Below are 16,831 nucleotides of genomic sequence, written 5' to 3' on the forward strand. Positions count from 1 at the left end.
GGGGAGGGCCTGGCTCCCATTTAAACACCAGGACTGAGACCAAGGGGGTAGTTCCCTGCCAGCGAGGAAGGACCTCTCCTGGAGCAAAGATGCGAGGAGAAGCCTGACTGCAGGTATAGCCCAAGCCAGGTAAAGGATGGTGCAGCCCTGGGATGTTTGAGCAATGTGGTTTTAGCCAGGCAGCTTTAAGTTCTGTTATAGCTGAGGCGCCTTGTGTTTGTGTTGCTGTTTGTCACCGGTGGTTTGGGTGAGGCTACTAGGGGTTGGAGGAGGCCTCATAGGGGACCCACAGCAGTATGGGAACCCCAGTGCCAGTGGGGGTGCAGCATTTGGGGTGCACTGACCCCAGCCCTGGAGAGGAGCAGTTGAGAAGGTCCAGAGAAGGGGGTGTTGCTAAGAAGCCCAGCGTGGGTATGGAGAAGGCCCAGAGAAGGGGGCAGCATTGTGGAGAAGGCCCAGAGGGTAGTGAGTTTTGGGGCTTGTGACCCTCTGGCTGGGGGGCTAGTGCCTGGGCCTCTGGGCTGGGCTATAGATTGGAGCGGGGCAAAAAGGGGCCACAGACATCAAGACAATAGAAAAGGCTAGAGCCTTGGAGTCAAACCCTGTTTGGTGGATTTAGATGGGGAAGCCTAGCTAGAGAAAGCCAGGGGTCAGTCTCACATAGGGGAAAAGCCCCAACATGCCTAATACAATAGGCAGCTTCCTGCTTGCAAGAACATCATCATAATTTCCATCAAGATGTGGCAGACAAGTATAGGGTGGGACATAAGAATCCTAAAGAAGGATCCAAGGCATGGAGTACTAGGAAGATGGCACTGGGAAGGGTGACTTGTAACACCCTGCAACTTAAGTACTCCATGATAGGAGTACAAAGTGGGTATAAAATACTGCACTTCTCTACTGGTTACAATTTGCATTTATGTAAGCAACTAAGAAAGAAGGGGAGCAACCAGAACCTTAAGGTGTCTATGGACATGCTTGGGGGTGGGGGTAGGGTGTTTTAATTAGAGCAGTTTTCAGAGAGCTGCTCTATTTCAATCTGTCCATTAGGGCTGTACGAAACAACATTGTTTTGCTTCAACTTCTGTTTTGACGGAACAGTATTTTGTTTTGAGTTTAGTTTTTTTCCAAAAGCACTGCTTTGTTTCATCAAAACAGCTTTGACATTTCACCCAGGCTATAATGGGAAAGCACAAAACTGGAGGAGGAGCAGCCTCCTCTGATTACAGGCAGATCAGGGCCCACACCCCAGGGAGGAGTCCGGCACAGCACCGCAGCCTTCCCGGGAGTGCAGGCAGGAGGCTGCTGCTGGCACTTGGGACTGGTGCTGGGAGCTGAGCCAGTAGAGGGGGACGGAGCTCAGCCCCAATGCTATACTCCACTACCCCCTACCAGGCTCAATTCCATAGGGCTGCAAATGGCTGGGACCTGAGCCCAGTGGAGGCGGACAGAGCGCAGCCCTGGGGCTGCGTCCTACCACCCTCCACCGGACTGCAAGTCACTGGGAACTGACCCTGTCTGGGTGGGGAGGGGGCAGAGAGCAGCCCTGGGGATGTGCTCTGCTGTACCCCCACCCTCTAGCAGGCTACAAGCTGCTGGGAACTCAGCTTGGTGGAGGGGGGTGGAATGCAGCCCCCAGGCGGGAGGAACTCAGCCTGATGGCAGGAGATGGAGTGCAGCCCCAGCTCTGCCCACCTCCCGCCACCGAGCTGAGTACCATGGGGCTGGTGGAGTATTTTAAAGAGCATTTAAAATGCTGGTTTGGCATTTGCAAATATTTGAAATGGCAAATGCTGAACCTGTGAATACCTAGGGTTTTGTGCATGCATGCGCAACTCTTATTTCAGAGGAAAGAAGCATGAGGAAGAGAATTTTTCAGTCCCAAGCAGTCTTGATCCATTTCCCAGTTAGACAATTTTAAACATATATTCTAAAGCCCATGCGATGGTTAATTATTCTGAGTCCCCTCCTCCCTTCTCTTTGTTCATGTTATATCACCCTCAGACAGGCCTGGGAGTACAGTGCATCTGCTCATTAATACAAGTGAAGTACACTTACCCACAGGGGTATCCTCATTGATCAACAGGTAGGTGTCAAAGAAATAATTTATGAAGTATGGCAGTCGATTGCTCAGACCTGGAAGGATAAACAGATAGAGCTTAATTTTTATCATGTTTCATGAGGCTGCCATGAAGCTATGAGGGGGCAGTGCTTGAAGCAAACATCTGGGTGTGCCCTGGGTTTATCCCTGAATCTCTCTGTACAGCCTGCAGCAAGCTATTTAGTCTTCAGGTGCCTTAAGCTAAATACAACCTTAGGGATCCACCTGGTTTTGCCCCTCACCCAGCAGCCTGCAAGAACAGAGGGCTGCAGACATGGTTAATACAATCTGATGCCTGTGAAACAAATAGGGGGAAAACATTACATAATTGGTTTCCTGCCTCTAAAAAAGGGTGAGCATCCAAAACTGATATCAACCAGAGTGGAGGGAGCTGCTAACAAAAACAGGGAGCCACATTTTATACCAAAGGTGCTCACATGCTCTAGTAAGAAGTGCTGTATACATACTTAGGCAATGGGGAAAGGAAATTAAATTTAACTGTCTTGTCATTTAAAGACAGTGTGTGGCAGGAGGTTCATGATTAGAGCAGAGTAGGAGATGGTTTCCCCATCTCATGAGAAATATTGTAATTTCACACTTTCTCTTCTATTTCACTTGGGGACAAAGCAAAGACTCCTCAAAGTTTGTTGCAAATACCCAATGAGTGAGTGAGGTTAGGGCACAAACCAGGTCAGAAGACAACCTTCCACTCTGCCCTGCGCTGTTTCAGAAAATATAATCTTAGTCTCTCAAGTCTCATGCTCAACCAGTAGACGGTGAGGTATTATTGGGTAATACAGGCTCACTCTTATTCTCTTTTTCCTCCTAACACGCACATGCACACCCCTAGAACCACAAAATTCCTCCAGTCAAACCAGGTATGGGCATTACACTGGAAAGTCTTTTTGTCCAAAAAAAAAAAAAAAAAATTGTTTTCTGATGGAAAAAAAGATTTTAACAGAGAAGTCCTGACCACTTCACTCTTGATCCCATCATGCATCTCTAGCCTCAGGGCCCAGAAGAGGATGCAGAGCATATAAATTGCTCAAGTAGCAAGAATAAATGAATAAAAAGGGAAGCATACCCTAGCAGCCCACACCTCAGTTGCTCTTGCTGCTGACTCAGACCAGATTGATTTAAGAGGGGTACAGAGAGATCTCCAGAACACACAGTGACCATTGCCTTTTTTATTATTATTTTATTTTGCAAGGTGACAGCAGGAGGAACAGGCAGCACAAGAAAAGGAGACAGAAATTATTGTTTTAGTGAATGATTAATATCTTGCATTGTTCCCACAGTGGAGAGCCTTTTGCCTCATCAGCCTTAATTCCACCCAAGCCTCCTTTTTTTTTTTTTCCCTGTTGCATTATCACATTTCCTGATAATTGCTTCCTTTCACCCTCAATAACTAGGCTCACTTATTTCTACTCCCTTTTTATTTAGTGAGAGCAAGCTAAAGAGCACATGAGCCTGCCCCTAGAACTGCAGTAGCTTCTATTTCATAGGCTGAGGCTCATCAGATGACAAAGTTCAGACTACAGTGGGTGGAAGAACAACTACAGCCTGAACTGCAGGAAAGGTTAACTAGTGAGAGGATTCATCATGGGAGTGAGGGGAGAGACAGAACATGAAGCAGCAGGAGAGAGAAGCAACAGGTTCCTAAAGGCACCTAGTGCTAACTGTTATACTGCGCATGACAGATGGGTTTTCCTTGATTCCTTGCCCAAGCTGAAATAGCCAGCACGCTCACTTATTAAGATATTCAGTTTAAGTGCCAGACAGCAAACAAGATTTTAATTGGCCTATCAGAAATGTTTTGTATCTGAATTCTTTGGCTTCTGGTTTTTGACTCATCTAGAAGATAGAGGTGGGTAAATGCAAGAGCTTGGGTACTAGATGCAATGGCTGGCAGCTACAGTTGGTTAAAAGCTTTGGCTAGGGACAGAAGTTAAACACAAACCAGTTTAAGTAATCAGAAACTGGTTTAAACTTGTAACAGAACAGAAGTTCAATGCACATAAACCAATTTCAAAATGGATGAAAGTGGTTTAAGATAAACCTGGTTGAATGTAGTATCAGACTTTAACTGATTTGGGACAAACCAGCTTATGAAACTTCTGTTAAGCTTCCCTTCCCCCAAGCAGAGCTGCACTGCACTGCACTGCCCTGCCAAAAACTTACTGCTGGCTGTGGCTGCAGACTACAAATCCCAGAGGCACCTGGAAGCAGGAAGAGGAAGTGATGAGCAACCCTGGAGCATTCTGCTGATGTGATTCTGGACTGCAAATCCCAGAGACTTTGGGGGCAGCAGGAAGAGGAAGCAAACACCCAGCCCATGCCGACTACATGCCAGACATCTGTGCTCTAGCACCCCCTGGCTTCTGGCCTGGGCCACTGCAGGTATGTAGCTGCACTTACTGAATCAAAAGTGAATGTCTGTCCAATTGTTTTGTCAGTTTAATCTATGCATTTTAGACTAGTCTGCAAAGAGTGAATTGATTCAGCCTTGGGCTTGTTGACTGTCTGTACTTAGCCTTTCTGACAAACCAAAGTTTTGTTGGAAATTGTGTTTCAAATAGTTTGAGTTCAATATACGTTCAATGAATCCAAGACAAGATTCTGCCTTGGGATGTTCTATTAGCAGTAAAACAGACTAGAACATCAACTTGAGAAGGCAAATGCAGGATCCAGGGAACTTCCTTTTCACTGGAAAAATTGAACCAGAACCCAAATGTTTCAACTTGCACCAAAACCAAATTTAGAAAAATCCTGTGAAGCAGAACCCCTGCTTTTGAGCTAGCTCTCTTCTCAGCTTGAGCCTGATCCCTTTTGTCTGTGGCTTGGAACACTGAACAGACACTATCACAAGCATATAGTAGCCCTAACACAGAACCGTCCAGGATTATTTTTGCAAAATTAAAAGGAACTGGTACAGATGATAGCCTCAAAGAGTACATCTATACCAGTCTATGTTGGTGCCATGCTATGGGGTACTGCTCCAAAAATCAAATGTTGTTACCCATTTCTGTAAGGCAGGCTCTGAAGGGAGCTGTAGTTTAAAATTAAGCCCTGGCTGTGGTTGCATTGAAGTTGTACAAAGTTTTTAAATAAAAATAAATTTGAGTGATGAACAGAGTCTCTATTCCTTAAAGATGACCCTGCAAGGCACATTTCCATGCTATAACAAGATATAGAAATGCTTTGCCAGCCAAGCTGAGACCTCAAAGTTACAGTTGTGTACATCTGGGGCAGGTAGATGGGTAGATGCATGTATCAAAAACAAGTAGGTGCCTGTGAACTGGAATATTAGGTGCTCCCTCCAAAAAAGAATTGGATAATCAATAGTTGGAATTTATATTTGCTAGCTCAAAGCCTCAATGGGCAAAACCATGGGGCAAGGAATTTAGGGGAGTTTTGGTTTTAAGCAAAACTAACAGCTGAAACTGGGACAAGCCCTCCCAGCCTCCAGCAAGCCCTTCAGCATAGAATTGCTATGGATATACTCTTCACTGCACAGCTTAGCAACACCATGCATTTGCTTTCCTAGTTCCTCCATACTTCCTCATCAGCCTGTCCATGAGAATCTCAACAGTGAGGTAGCAGAAGCACTCAACCCACATAATTAAGGCCAAAGGAGTATTAATACCTTTAGTGGCACAGAGTAATGAGGCCACCCTAATCTAGGAACAGCAGTATTTGAAGACTGCTTTTACTTCAAATTAACCTTTAATCTTTCTTAGTGTACTGGTTTTAACTTCCTACTTGGCATCAGTTATGGAAAAAACAGAATGCAGTAGGAGGTGGATACACTTGTTACAAGCATTTGTTTGTTTGTAAAGCTTAATGCTCTCTACTATAGAATACTACTGGATGTTCCAAAAAACAAAAAAACCCACCTCTGGATTGCAAAGAAGTACCTCCTTGGTGCAATAGTTTAAGAGTACATTTTATAGAACCTTATTTGGTTTCTATAGAACTAATTAAGTTGGAACCAATACAGAGTTCCTAGAATGCTTTCAGAAAGCAGAAACATACAGCCTCTGTGGTAGTCACACAGGCAGGGTGAAAGGAGAGGTATGTACTTGGGTTCCTCATACATTTACAAGCCTCTGAACTTAGAGGTGCATGGTTTGTTTCTCAACCCCCAAGCCATTCTTCACCAGCTCTGTGTCATGCTCTTTGCTAAGGAATACAAGCAGCCAGGCAAGGAGCAGCTTATTCTTATGATTGATCCATACTAGATGCACTCTGCAGCTGAAGTGTCCATTAGTCACTGGTGTCCTAGCAATAAATGCTGCCTACATACACAACAGACACAGCAGTCTCTGTGGACCAAGTCCAGGGTCTTCAGCCCTTTGCACTCATGCTCTGCAAAAGCAAAAAAGCCTCATGCCCATCAAGTCACAATTCTCTACCACTTGAAAGCTTTGGCTCACAGTATTTTGCAGACTCTCTAGAGCCCACCACTAGAGGGGGACGACATCCTGAGAGATCAGCGCAGTTTACAAGAAAAAACTTTCCTCTTTAGTACTGTGTTACCATTTAAAGTGTGAAAAGCATCACAGAACACAGCATATGACACCCTTAAATGAACAATGTGTTTAAGTAGGACATACAAATTTAGTTACATCAGCCTTAACTGTGCTTTCTGCAGCCATTTCACAGCAAGACACTGTCAGAGTGCCCCCACCTGACAGATTTCTAGGATGCTTTAATGGTTCCAGTGCCTTTGTTGAGACTTGTCCTTCCTCCCTACCCCCAAATAAGAACCATAAAGGACAGTTGACTACCTTATACCAAGACAGACAAAGTTCTTTGGGTAAATCCGAAATCTTTTAATTAGACCAACTCAAGATGAATATACCTCCTCTGCTCGTGCTTGTAGGGAGGCAGTTAGACGGGCCAAAGCTACCATGGAGCTGAGGATGGCAACCCAAGTAAAAGACAACAAGAAATTGTTTTTTTAGATATATTGGGAGTAAGAGGAAGGCCCAGGGAGGAATAGGACCCCTGCTAAATGGGCAGAAACAATTGGTGACAGACAGGAGGAACAAGGCTGAACTCCTCAATGAGTTCTTTGCCTCAGTGTTCCTAAGTGAGGGAAACGACAAGTCTCTCACTGGGGTTGTAGAGAGGCAGCAGCAAGGCGCCAGACTTCCATGCGTAGATCCTGAGGTGGTGCAGAGTCACTTGGAAGAACTGGATGCCTTTAAGTCAGCAGGCCCGGATGAGCTCCATCCGAGGGTGCTGAAGGCACTGGCCGACATCATTGCAGAGCCACTGGCGGGAATATTCGAACGCTCGTGGCGCATGGGCCAAGTCCCGGAGGACTGGAAAAGGGCTAACGTGGTCCCCATTTTCAAAAAGGGGAGGAAGGAGGACCCGGGCAACTATAGGCCAGTCAGTCTCACCTCCATCCTTGGTAAAGTCTTTGAAAAAATTATAAAGGCTCACATTTGTGAGAGCCCAGCAGGGCAAATTATGCTGAGGGGAAATCAGCACGGGTTTGTGGCAGGCAGATCATGCCTGACCAATCTAGTCTTTTTCTATGACCAGGTTACGAAACGCCTGGATACAGGAGGAGGGGTGGATGTCGTATACTTAGACTTCAGGAAGGCCTTCGATATGGTATCCCACCCCATACTGGTGAACAGGTTAAGAGGCTGCGACGTGGATGACTACACAGTCCGGTGGGTGGCGAATTGGCTAGAGGGCCGCACCCAGAGAGTCGTGGTGGATGGGTCGGTCTCGACCTGGAAGGGTGAGGGCAGTGGGGTCCCGCAGGGCTTGGTCCTTGGACCGATACTCTTTAATGTCTTCATCAGTGACTTGGACGAGGGAGTGAAATGTACTCTGTCCAAGTTTGCAGATGACACAAAGCTATGGGGAGAAGTGGACACGCCGGAGGGCAGGGAACAGCTGCAGGCAGACCTGGATAGGTTGGACAAGTGGGCAGAAAACAACAGGATGCAGTTCAACAAGGAGAAATGCAAAGTGCTGCACCTAGGGAGGAAAAATGTCCAGCACACCTACAGCCTAGGGAATGACCTGCTGGGTGGCACAGAGGTGGAAAGGGATCTTGGAGTCCTAGTGGACTCCAAGATGAACATGAGCCTGCAGTGTGACGAAGCCATCAAAAAAGCCAATGGCACTTTATCGTGCATCAGCAGATGCATGACGAATAGGTCCAAGGAGGTGATACTTCCCCTCTATCGGGCGCTGGTCAGACCGCAGTTGGAGTACTGCATGCAATTCTGGGCGCCACACTTCAAGAAGGATGCGGATAACCTGGAGAGGGTCCAGAGAAGGGCAACTCGTATGGTCAAGGGCCTGCAGACCAAGCCCTACGAGGAGAGACTAGAGAAACTGGACCTTTTCAGCATCCGCAAGAGAAGGTTGAGAGGCGACCTTGTGGCTGCCTTTAAGTTCATCACAGGGGCACAGAAGGGAATTGGTGAGGATTTATTCACCAAGGCGCCCCGGGGGTTACAAGAAACAATGGCCACAAGCTAGCAGAGAGCAGATTTAGATTGGACATTAGGAAGAACTTCTTCACAGTTCGAGTGGCCAAGGTCTGGAACAGGCTCCCAAGGGAGGTGGTGCTCTCCCCTACCCTGGGGGTCTTCAAGAGGAGGTTAGATGAGTATCTAGCTGGGGTCATCTAGACCCAGCACTCTTTCCTGCTTATGCAGGGGGTCGGACTCGATGATCTATTGAGGTCCCTTCCAACCCTAACATCTATGAATCTATGAAAATAGTTTTTCCAATTATTTTAGTTGGTTTAATTAAAAGATATTGGATTTACCCAAAGAACTTTGTCTGCCCATGTCCTTAGACCAACACAGCTACAACCTACACCCCTGAAACATGGAAGATACCTTTATAACAAGTCTTTCAAGTGGTTGATCAGTTGGGATACTAATCTAAAAGTTCACAATGATGCCAATAAAGTTTTGCTGGGGCATTAGTAGATACACCAGGCTGCTGGGGTTTGTTCGTTTTGTTTTTTGGGGGGGGGGTTGGGTTGTTTTTTTTTAAAGGGGGGGGTGGCTAAAACACTCAACTTGGCCTTGGATGAGAAGGAAGAAGAGAGGGTTGTCATTTCATCCAAAAAGAAATGCTTGCTATGCTCTAAGACTAGGGACAGACATTACACACAAACCAGTTTAAGTGATCAGAAACTGGTTTAAACCTGTAACAGAACAGATGTTCAGTGCATATAAACCAGTTTGAAAATGGCTGAAACCAGTTTGAGATAAAATGGTTGAATGTAGTATCAGACTTAACTGATCTGGGTCAAACCGGTTTATGCATAGTCTGTCCCAGACCCCTTACTGATTTAAGGTAAACCAGACATCCCCAGCATCCAGGCATGTTCTCTGGGTTAGGTGGGGCCCTCTACTCCACAGGAGGGCTGGCCCCTGCCCTCTGCTCCCCAGCCAGAGCTCCATCACTGACTGCATGCATTTTCCTGCTCCCCCACCCAATCCCCTGCCTTACAGACACCTCAGCATTAGCAAGCACAGGGGTTCCCAACCCCCAGGCCATGAAGGGTTGACTGCCAGTCTGCAGGACGGTCAGCTGCTGGACCAGAAGCGACCGCAGACCAGCAAACCAGAAGTGGCCCCGCAGAGTCAAGTGGAAAGGCTGCAACTCCTCTCGCAGGGCCCACAGCAGCCGCGGTTGATGTTTGGCCCGCTCCCCCGCCCCATAGGTGGAAGTATCTTTACTTGTGTTCCAGCCAGAAATTCTGACCACAGGGCTCCATGCAGTGGTCCACAGTTTGCCAGGCCATGGCATAAGAAGGTTGTGAACCCCTGAGCTACCAGACCACATGCTGGCTACAGTCCATGCTGTGGCAGGACAAAGGGAGAATCAAACAGGTAGCTGGTAATGTCCCTTTGTTTTCTTAATGGGGTGATAAACACCATTATCAATTCCCTGGTGGGGGTTGGGGGGGGGCGTTGGGGGAGAAAATAGACATCTCCTCCTTAATCAAAGCATCCTGCTAGGGCCTGGAGGGAAGGCTGCTCTAGTGCCTCCCAGCCTCTAGGCTGAGCCAATGCAGGTGTGTGGCTGCATTTCTTCAGTCCAGAGAGAATGTTTGTTCAGTTGGAAACTGGTTCAACCTAGGCATGTTAGACTAACCTGAAAAGATTGAATTGATTCAGGCTCAGGCTTTTTGAATGTCTGTTCCTAGCTTAAAAGATATGCACAGCAAAAAACCTAGAGAAAGGAAGCCAGATGCCGTGGTTGGGGAGATCAGCTAGCTTGAACATGGTATATTGATTTTGGTTTGCAAGTATGTGGCTGTTTAATGGCGGTGTAATGGCAAAGAGCTAACATTACAGATAAAGAGTAAAAGGACCACTGAAGTGGGGGGGAAAAAAAAAAAAAAAATCTCAGAGCTGTGTGTCTATAGGGAAGTGATGAATTGTTAACCTGCCAAATAAGGTAGGAAAACAAAGCCTCAACCACCTTAAAGTGACAAACTTGAGTGGGGAAACAAAAAAATAGCCAGAGGCAGATTTAGCCCTAGCAGATTAGAGTGCAATGGGGAACAACTGTTAACACAAGAGTTCAACCTCTTTGAGAACTGACTTAACTTGTTTTCCTTGTGCTGTGACTGAGTTTAAGTGGCTTCAATCTATTCCCAGGTGTTTGAGATCCCCATGCAATTAGGCACCACAGATAACCTGCTCCGAAGGTTTCCCCACCTAGAGCTGCAGACCTGTGAGGAAATGGAGCAGCAGAATTCTGTATGGGAAGCTTTAAACGTCCCTGGTTCTAGCTGATGTTTTAGTTTCTCACTTCCACAAATAAAGTCTATTTGTAGAATTAAAAGAAACCAAAGCAAAATAGAACCGATTTGGCATTAAGCACAGAGACAGGGTACTGAGACATCCAGGTACTAATCACAGCTCCCACAGTGGCTTGTTGTGCTACTTCTCTCCATAAGATGCAGATGTATGTTTTGAACACTTCCTCCTCACAGGGGCAAAGTATTTGTAAATGCCTTGAAGACCCCAGTTGGAAAGCACTAAATACTTTTCCATTAATATATTCAAATCTAGGTCTGGATATCCAGTTTTACTGGAAGCTAAGTACCTGGAAAGATGATAAAAAACAGACAAAATGGTCCGTTTAATGCTAATTACTTCTCCAGAGGCTTAGATGCCAGTATACACTGACTGGTATTTCACTAAGAACCACAGGATGGCAGTTTGAGAGGGAGAAAGAAAGGAAAGAGTGGAATAAAATTCACTACAACAAGGAACTTGTCTGAGATGCAATTTATTAAAATTTCAGTTTAAAGCGCCTGCCAATAATTGACCACTGAAGTCTGCATGCCCTGCTGGGCAGCGGCTTTCCAAGACTGCTTGCCTCATACAAAGCAGACCTCTGAGTAACAGGGATTTCATTTCAAACCCTTAGTGGGCAGTTTTTTCTCTGGACTGAATGGCCTTCATTCTGTGGAGGAGATTATTCTTTATTCAGGTGAAACCTTTTCTTTCATATTATACAGTATATTAGAAATCATGGTCGCATCTTCTAAAACAGCTGCATCAGGACATCAGGTGCATTTCATCTGCCAAATTATAAGCACACGAACCAATCATAATGCTTAGATACAACGGTGATTGGCACTTCAGAAAAAGTAAGAGCTAGGAAAGGGACAACGGGACAGGCCATCATCTACTGTGCATCACAGCATAAAAAGCAAACCCTGATGGTGCTGCCAAGATTTGAAAGAGAAGGAAAAGAAATACAGAAGGGAGAAGATATAAAAATGTAACTCAGACATACAAAACATCAAGAACAGAAATCATCTGGACATTATTTGAAATGCGTACTGATTTGATTCTCATCTTCCCAGGCTCATGCTTGACACAGGTCAGGAGGAAGCAACAAAAGTGGCTTCCATACCAGCAAAAGGTGGATTGAGGCCTCATGGATCATCAGCTGCCCATACACATGCGCGGGGGGGGGGGGGGGGGGGGGGGGGGGGGGGGCAGAGGGTTAATCAGAGTGGTTCCTGGACAGCCGCTCTAATTAAAATAGCTCACTGTCACGTGTATTAAGCCACCGCACGTTTTAAAATGGCCACAGGATTCTTTGCCCAAAGCTCATTTGACAAAGTTTACATAAAGCCCCCACACAGCCAAAAATGCGTAGGGGCTTAATAATGTAACAGTGAGGCAATGCTGGAGTCTGCTCCAAAGTGTTCCAATTAGAATACAAACGAGCATGTATATAGGCAGCCGAGGAATAAATGCAGGACTTGCCACTCTTACTCCTTCCTGGAAAGATACCTGTCCAGCCTCTTCTTGAAAGCTACCAAGGAAGGAGATTCCACAACTTTCATAGACAACTTATTCCATCACCCTACTCTCTTTACAGCTGGGATTTTTTTTTCCCCAATATTTGATTAAAATCTACTTTGTAGTTTAAACCCACTGCCTCATCTCTTGCCTTCTGTGACAAAGGAAACCAGTGTCCCTCAATTTTTGCAGCAGCCTTTCATTCTCTTGAGGCTTCCTATGCCTCCTCAATCTCTTTTTCTCCAAACTAAGTAGACCTAGTTCCCTTAGCTTTTTTTTATTTATTTTTTTTATGGCTTGCTTTCCTCACCTCTATCATCTTTGTCACTTGCCTATGGATCATCTACATCCTTAAGTGCAGAGCTGAAAACCGGATGCAGAACTCCAGCAGAGGCCTAACTGGCACGAAGCTCGGTGGTGCTAGCACCGTCTATACCTTGCATACATGCAGCTTTCAGCCCTTTTTTCTTTTCCCTAAATCCTCAGGGCTGCCAGGTGGTAAACACCACCACAAAGGCAGCTGAAACAGTTTTAGGAGGATTCTGCTGATCAGGGATAGCTGGCATGGGCTGTATTCTGATGTAGCAGGAGTGACTCCTGAGGGTGGCCAAATGAGTCCTGCCCCACTCCAGCTCATCAGAGTACCCCACTCACTACTTTGCCTACAACACCTTGATGTAATCTTTATGGGCATTTTTACATGAGACACCAGGGGGTGGGGGCTTTAATTAACCAGAGCTTTTAAATTAAAAGTGCCCAAGCACCATGTGCATCAGGATCCCCTGCACTGAAAAGTGGCAGCGAGGCACTTTGAAGCAAAACTCATCGAACAAGTTTTAGTTCGAAGCACCCCACTACCATTTTTCAGCACGGGGACACTAATACACATGATGCCAGAGTCTGCTGGATCATGTTTATTTCCATGCTCCAGCAGACTTGATTGAGTCTGTTCAGACGTGCTGGATTTCCAGCACATTGGAGCCAGCTCCCTGCACATGTATAGGGCTATATGTAGATGAAACAAGAGGCATGTGTGCACAACAACACTTTAAAGCGGGCTAAATGCTTTTGCACCGCTGTAATGGTGTCAGTGTTTGCACACCTCAACAGCATATTGCACATTAATTCCAGCTGCTGTAGGAAATTCAGCAGCGTAGTGTGCCTTAAATGACTTGGGGCACAGCAAACAAAAACTCCTTTGAGGAGTTTTAGTTTGCTGCCCCTACAGCCGCAGAGCAAAGCACTGGGCTCCAAGCTCCACAGCTCTGCAGGAAGCCCTGCAGGCAGCCTGGGAAAGCAGCTCTGCCCAAGAAAAGCGGTGAGCCTGATCTCCTGCTCCCCCCAACCCCAAACCTGCCTGAGCTGCTTGGGGGCCCAGTGCCTGCCTCCACAGCTGTGGTGCCCCCTGGGACCGCCCAAGCCAGGTACCTGCAGGCAGGTGCCACCTGGGGTGGTTGGGGGTGCCACTGCTGTGGAGGGAAGCACCAGCCCCTCCTGTGGCCCAGGGACTGCTCCACCCACTGGCAGCTCACCCTCCCCTCCCTGCCACCGGAGAGGCAGGTAAGTCAGCAGTGGGGTGTGTGCACAACACAGGGGTTTAATCAGCCCTAAAGTGAAAGTGTTTTTTGAAAATCCACCCATTCAATTTAGGGCCCCCGTTTAGTCTACACATGCCCTAGTAGCCCATTGTTACTTTGGGAAGCTTCCCCAGAGCAAGAGTGAGCAGGAGCAGGCTGCACTCAGCCTAGCTTCACTCACTTCAGCCCCAGTACAAAACACCTTACTGGCTCCCTCCCATGACCTCCTCCTCCCCACCCCCTTTAAGCCACCCTGAACCTCACAGTTAAAACAAAACCCCATACCAACCAGTCTCTAATTCAGTCTTAGACCCCACCTTGGGTCTCTACATTACTGTAAGACCCTTGGCCCTCAATCAGCTGGCTCCCTACCAGATTTCAGAGCACCTTTCCAGGCCTTCAGCTTCCCCACCACAACAGCTTGCACTGACAAGGGCTTCTCTCCTCAGGGCTCAGGAGCTGGGCTTATATTCCCCCAAGCCCCATCCCTTCCAGTTACATGTTCTCAACCACACACAATGGTTTATTCTAAGCCTCATAATCAGTCTGCTCCCATTGCACCAGTTGTACCCTTCATTACCTATTGCAATTCAGCATGCTCCCAAGTAAGAGCCTTGTGGCTCCTATCGTTATGCTCCTTCAACTGCATTATTTCTAGCAGCTACCTCTGCCCATTATGCTGCTCTTCTGTTCTCTGAAAGCAACAAAGACTATATACTTGATCACACCCTCCCCAGCTTCCAATGGAAAGAGAGCAAGAGCAGCTTTATACTACAAAAAAGGGAAATCTCAAACTTTCCCCATAGACCAGTTTTCAGTCCTCAGATCAGCAAAATGTGTTGATTAGCAACTCAGGACACTGTAGTCAGGCTGACCTCCTTGATACATGCTCACTAGTGGTTACTCTAAAGAGGAGTTTGAACTGTTTACTACAATATTTTTCCCATGTAAAACATTCCCCTGAATAGAACACACAGCCTATTTTTGCAAGGCCCCAAGAAAGATAAACTTGCCATGCAGCATAGATAAGTAGCAGAGGTCTGGAATCCGCATGCTGGGTCTAGGGGCTGCCTGGCAGAGGCCAATTTGGCATGGTGGCTCCCAGGCCATATGGCCCAAACTGGCATGCCAGCACCAGGGCCACACAGCACAGTGGGCTATATACGGATTGCTGGCTCAGGGACTACACAATCTGATGGTGCCTGATCCAGCATGCAGACTCCAGCTGCATGCCAAATCTGGCCCTGTACACCAACTCTGGAGCCAGTACTCTAGCTGCAAACCAACCCTTTTTGGTGTAAGGGGCGGTGGGGTGGGGGGTAGGAAAGAGACAGTGGTGACAGCTTTAATTGTTGTGGCTCCCACAGCATCACAGCAATTCATACTGCCACCCCTCTATCACCACCACCACAAGTATCCAGACCCACTGGGAGTCCTTTTCCTCGCATATAATGTGCACCTCACTGTCCCACAGATGGTTTGGGGAAAAAGGCAGAGATTATATACAAGAAAATGCAGCAATAATGAACTAATTCTGAGAAAACGCTTATCCACACTTTTCATTAGTCAACAAAGAGCCAGAATAAGTAGTCCCATGAAGGCTGGAGTAGGCTACCAGAAACTCCTACTGGGCATCAGGGATTTATTCAGATGCCTTAAAATGCCTGATGACTACTTTAAAAAAAAAACAACCTTTCTTGAAGTCTCTTTTTTTTTTTTTATTTCATATCCCTAGCAGATCACGATAACCCATTAGAGCTCTTCACAACCTGCATAGGCCAGACTTGCCCATGGCCTGCAGGCCAGATCAAGTCCATGGAGCCACTAGATTCAGCCCACAAATGTGGGGCTTTGGCATCAGAGGGCTTCAACTGCAGGTGCTCTCCCCATGCATACAGTCAAATGCCAGCTGTGGAGACAAGTAGCAGCACTGGCTAGGTCCTAGCATCTGTCCACCCATCTCTGAACCAGGGAGGGTCATTCCAGCCCACAGCTGGAAAAGGTTATCTACTCCTGTATTAAGCCTTCATCTGCTATGGGTTGAGAAAGGGAACCCTAATGCATTCTGTCCGCCAAGACATTTTCTGCATGTTATATCCCTTGCTGGACAAAACCATTTACTGTGAGGCTGTGCGCTATAGTATATGCTTCCCCCCCACCCCACTTCATTTTAATGTTGTTTTCTCCTCATCTAAACATATCCTGTGTGTGGATATTCTTTCCAGGCACACTGAGGTATTTTCCTCCCCATGACGATAGCTTCTATGGCATGTTACTGATCAAAGTGAATTCCCAAGAAGAGCATGTTGCCTGTTCATGTCCCAAATTCAGAGGACTGTGTTCCTGGCTCTCTCTGTAAAATGTTTTAGAATTTCTGCTGCTTGAGCATCCCTCAGCCTTAAAACAAAGGTGATCTCTAGAAAGTTCCCTGGTCATCTTATTTGCAGTTAGTGTTAGATGCAGCATGGAAATGAAATCATTTCCCAGTGTACCCCTCTTCTCTTGCCCTTCCCAAAAGTCAGTGTGGTATGGCACAGAATACTAATCCAGCTCTTCTTAAGCATCAGAACTACTGGTGTTTCATCTGAAAAGCTGCAATGCTTCTGGAAAAGATAAAGGTCCTCTGCTGCAGGTCCCATTGTACATAGCAGCGAGTGAGCTTATTTCACCTTTATCTGCTGCTCTGAACCAGAACTTTGGTGGAACTACTGGCTTATGCTTACTTAAAAGGGCCCATCCCCCAGGTCTCTGGAAGCTGAATTCTGATAGGAGTCATATCTGAACTAAAGCTGGGTAAGAGGCAACTCTATACTCTAGGGAAACAGAGGCTG

General features: G+C 46.6%; 1 protein-coding gene across 2 annotated transcripts in view; it reads right to left on the reverse strand.

Annotated features, from left to right (window-relative positions):
• CDH23 (cadherin related 23) overlaps positions 1 to 16,831 on the reverse strand; it is a 565,943-nt gene that overhangs the window by 517,157 nt on the left and 31,955 nt on the right. For both annotated transcript variants that reach the window (XM_059729899.1, XM_059729898.1), the window contains exon 3: positions 2,059 to 2,136. In XM_059729899.1, the coding sequence (XP_059585882.1) occupies positions 2,059 to 2,136 (78 nt within the window). The remainder of the gene's footprint in view (positions 1 to 2,058; positions 2,137 to 16,831) is intronic.

This window comes from Alligator mississippiensis, chromosome 6, assembly GCF_030867095.1.
Source record: "Alligator mississippiensis isolate rAllMis1 chromosome 6, rAllMis1, whole genome shotgun sequence".
Classification (NCBI taxonomy): Eukaryota; Metazoa; Chordata; order Crocodylia; family Alligatoridae; genus Alligator; species Alligator mississippiensis.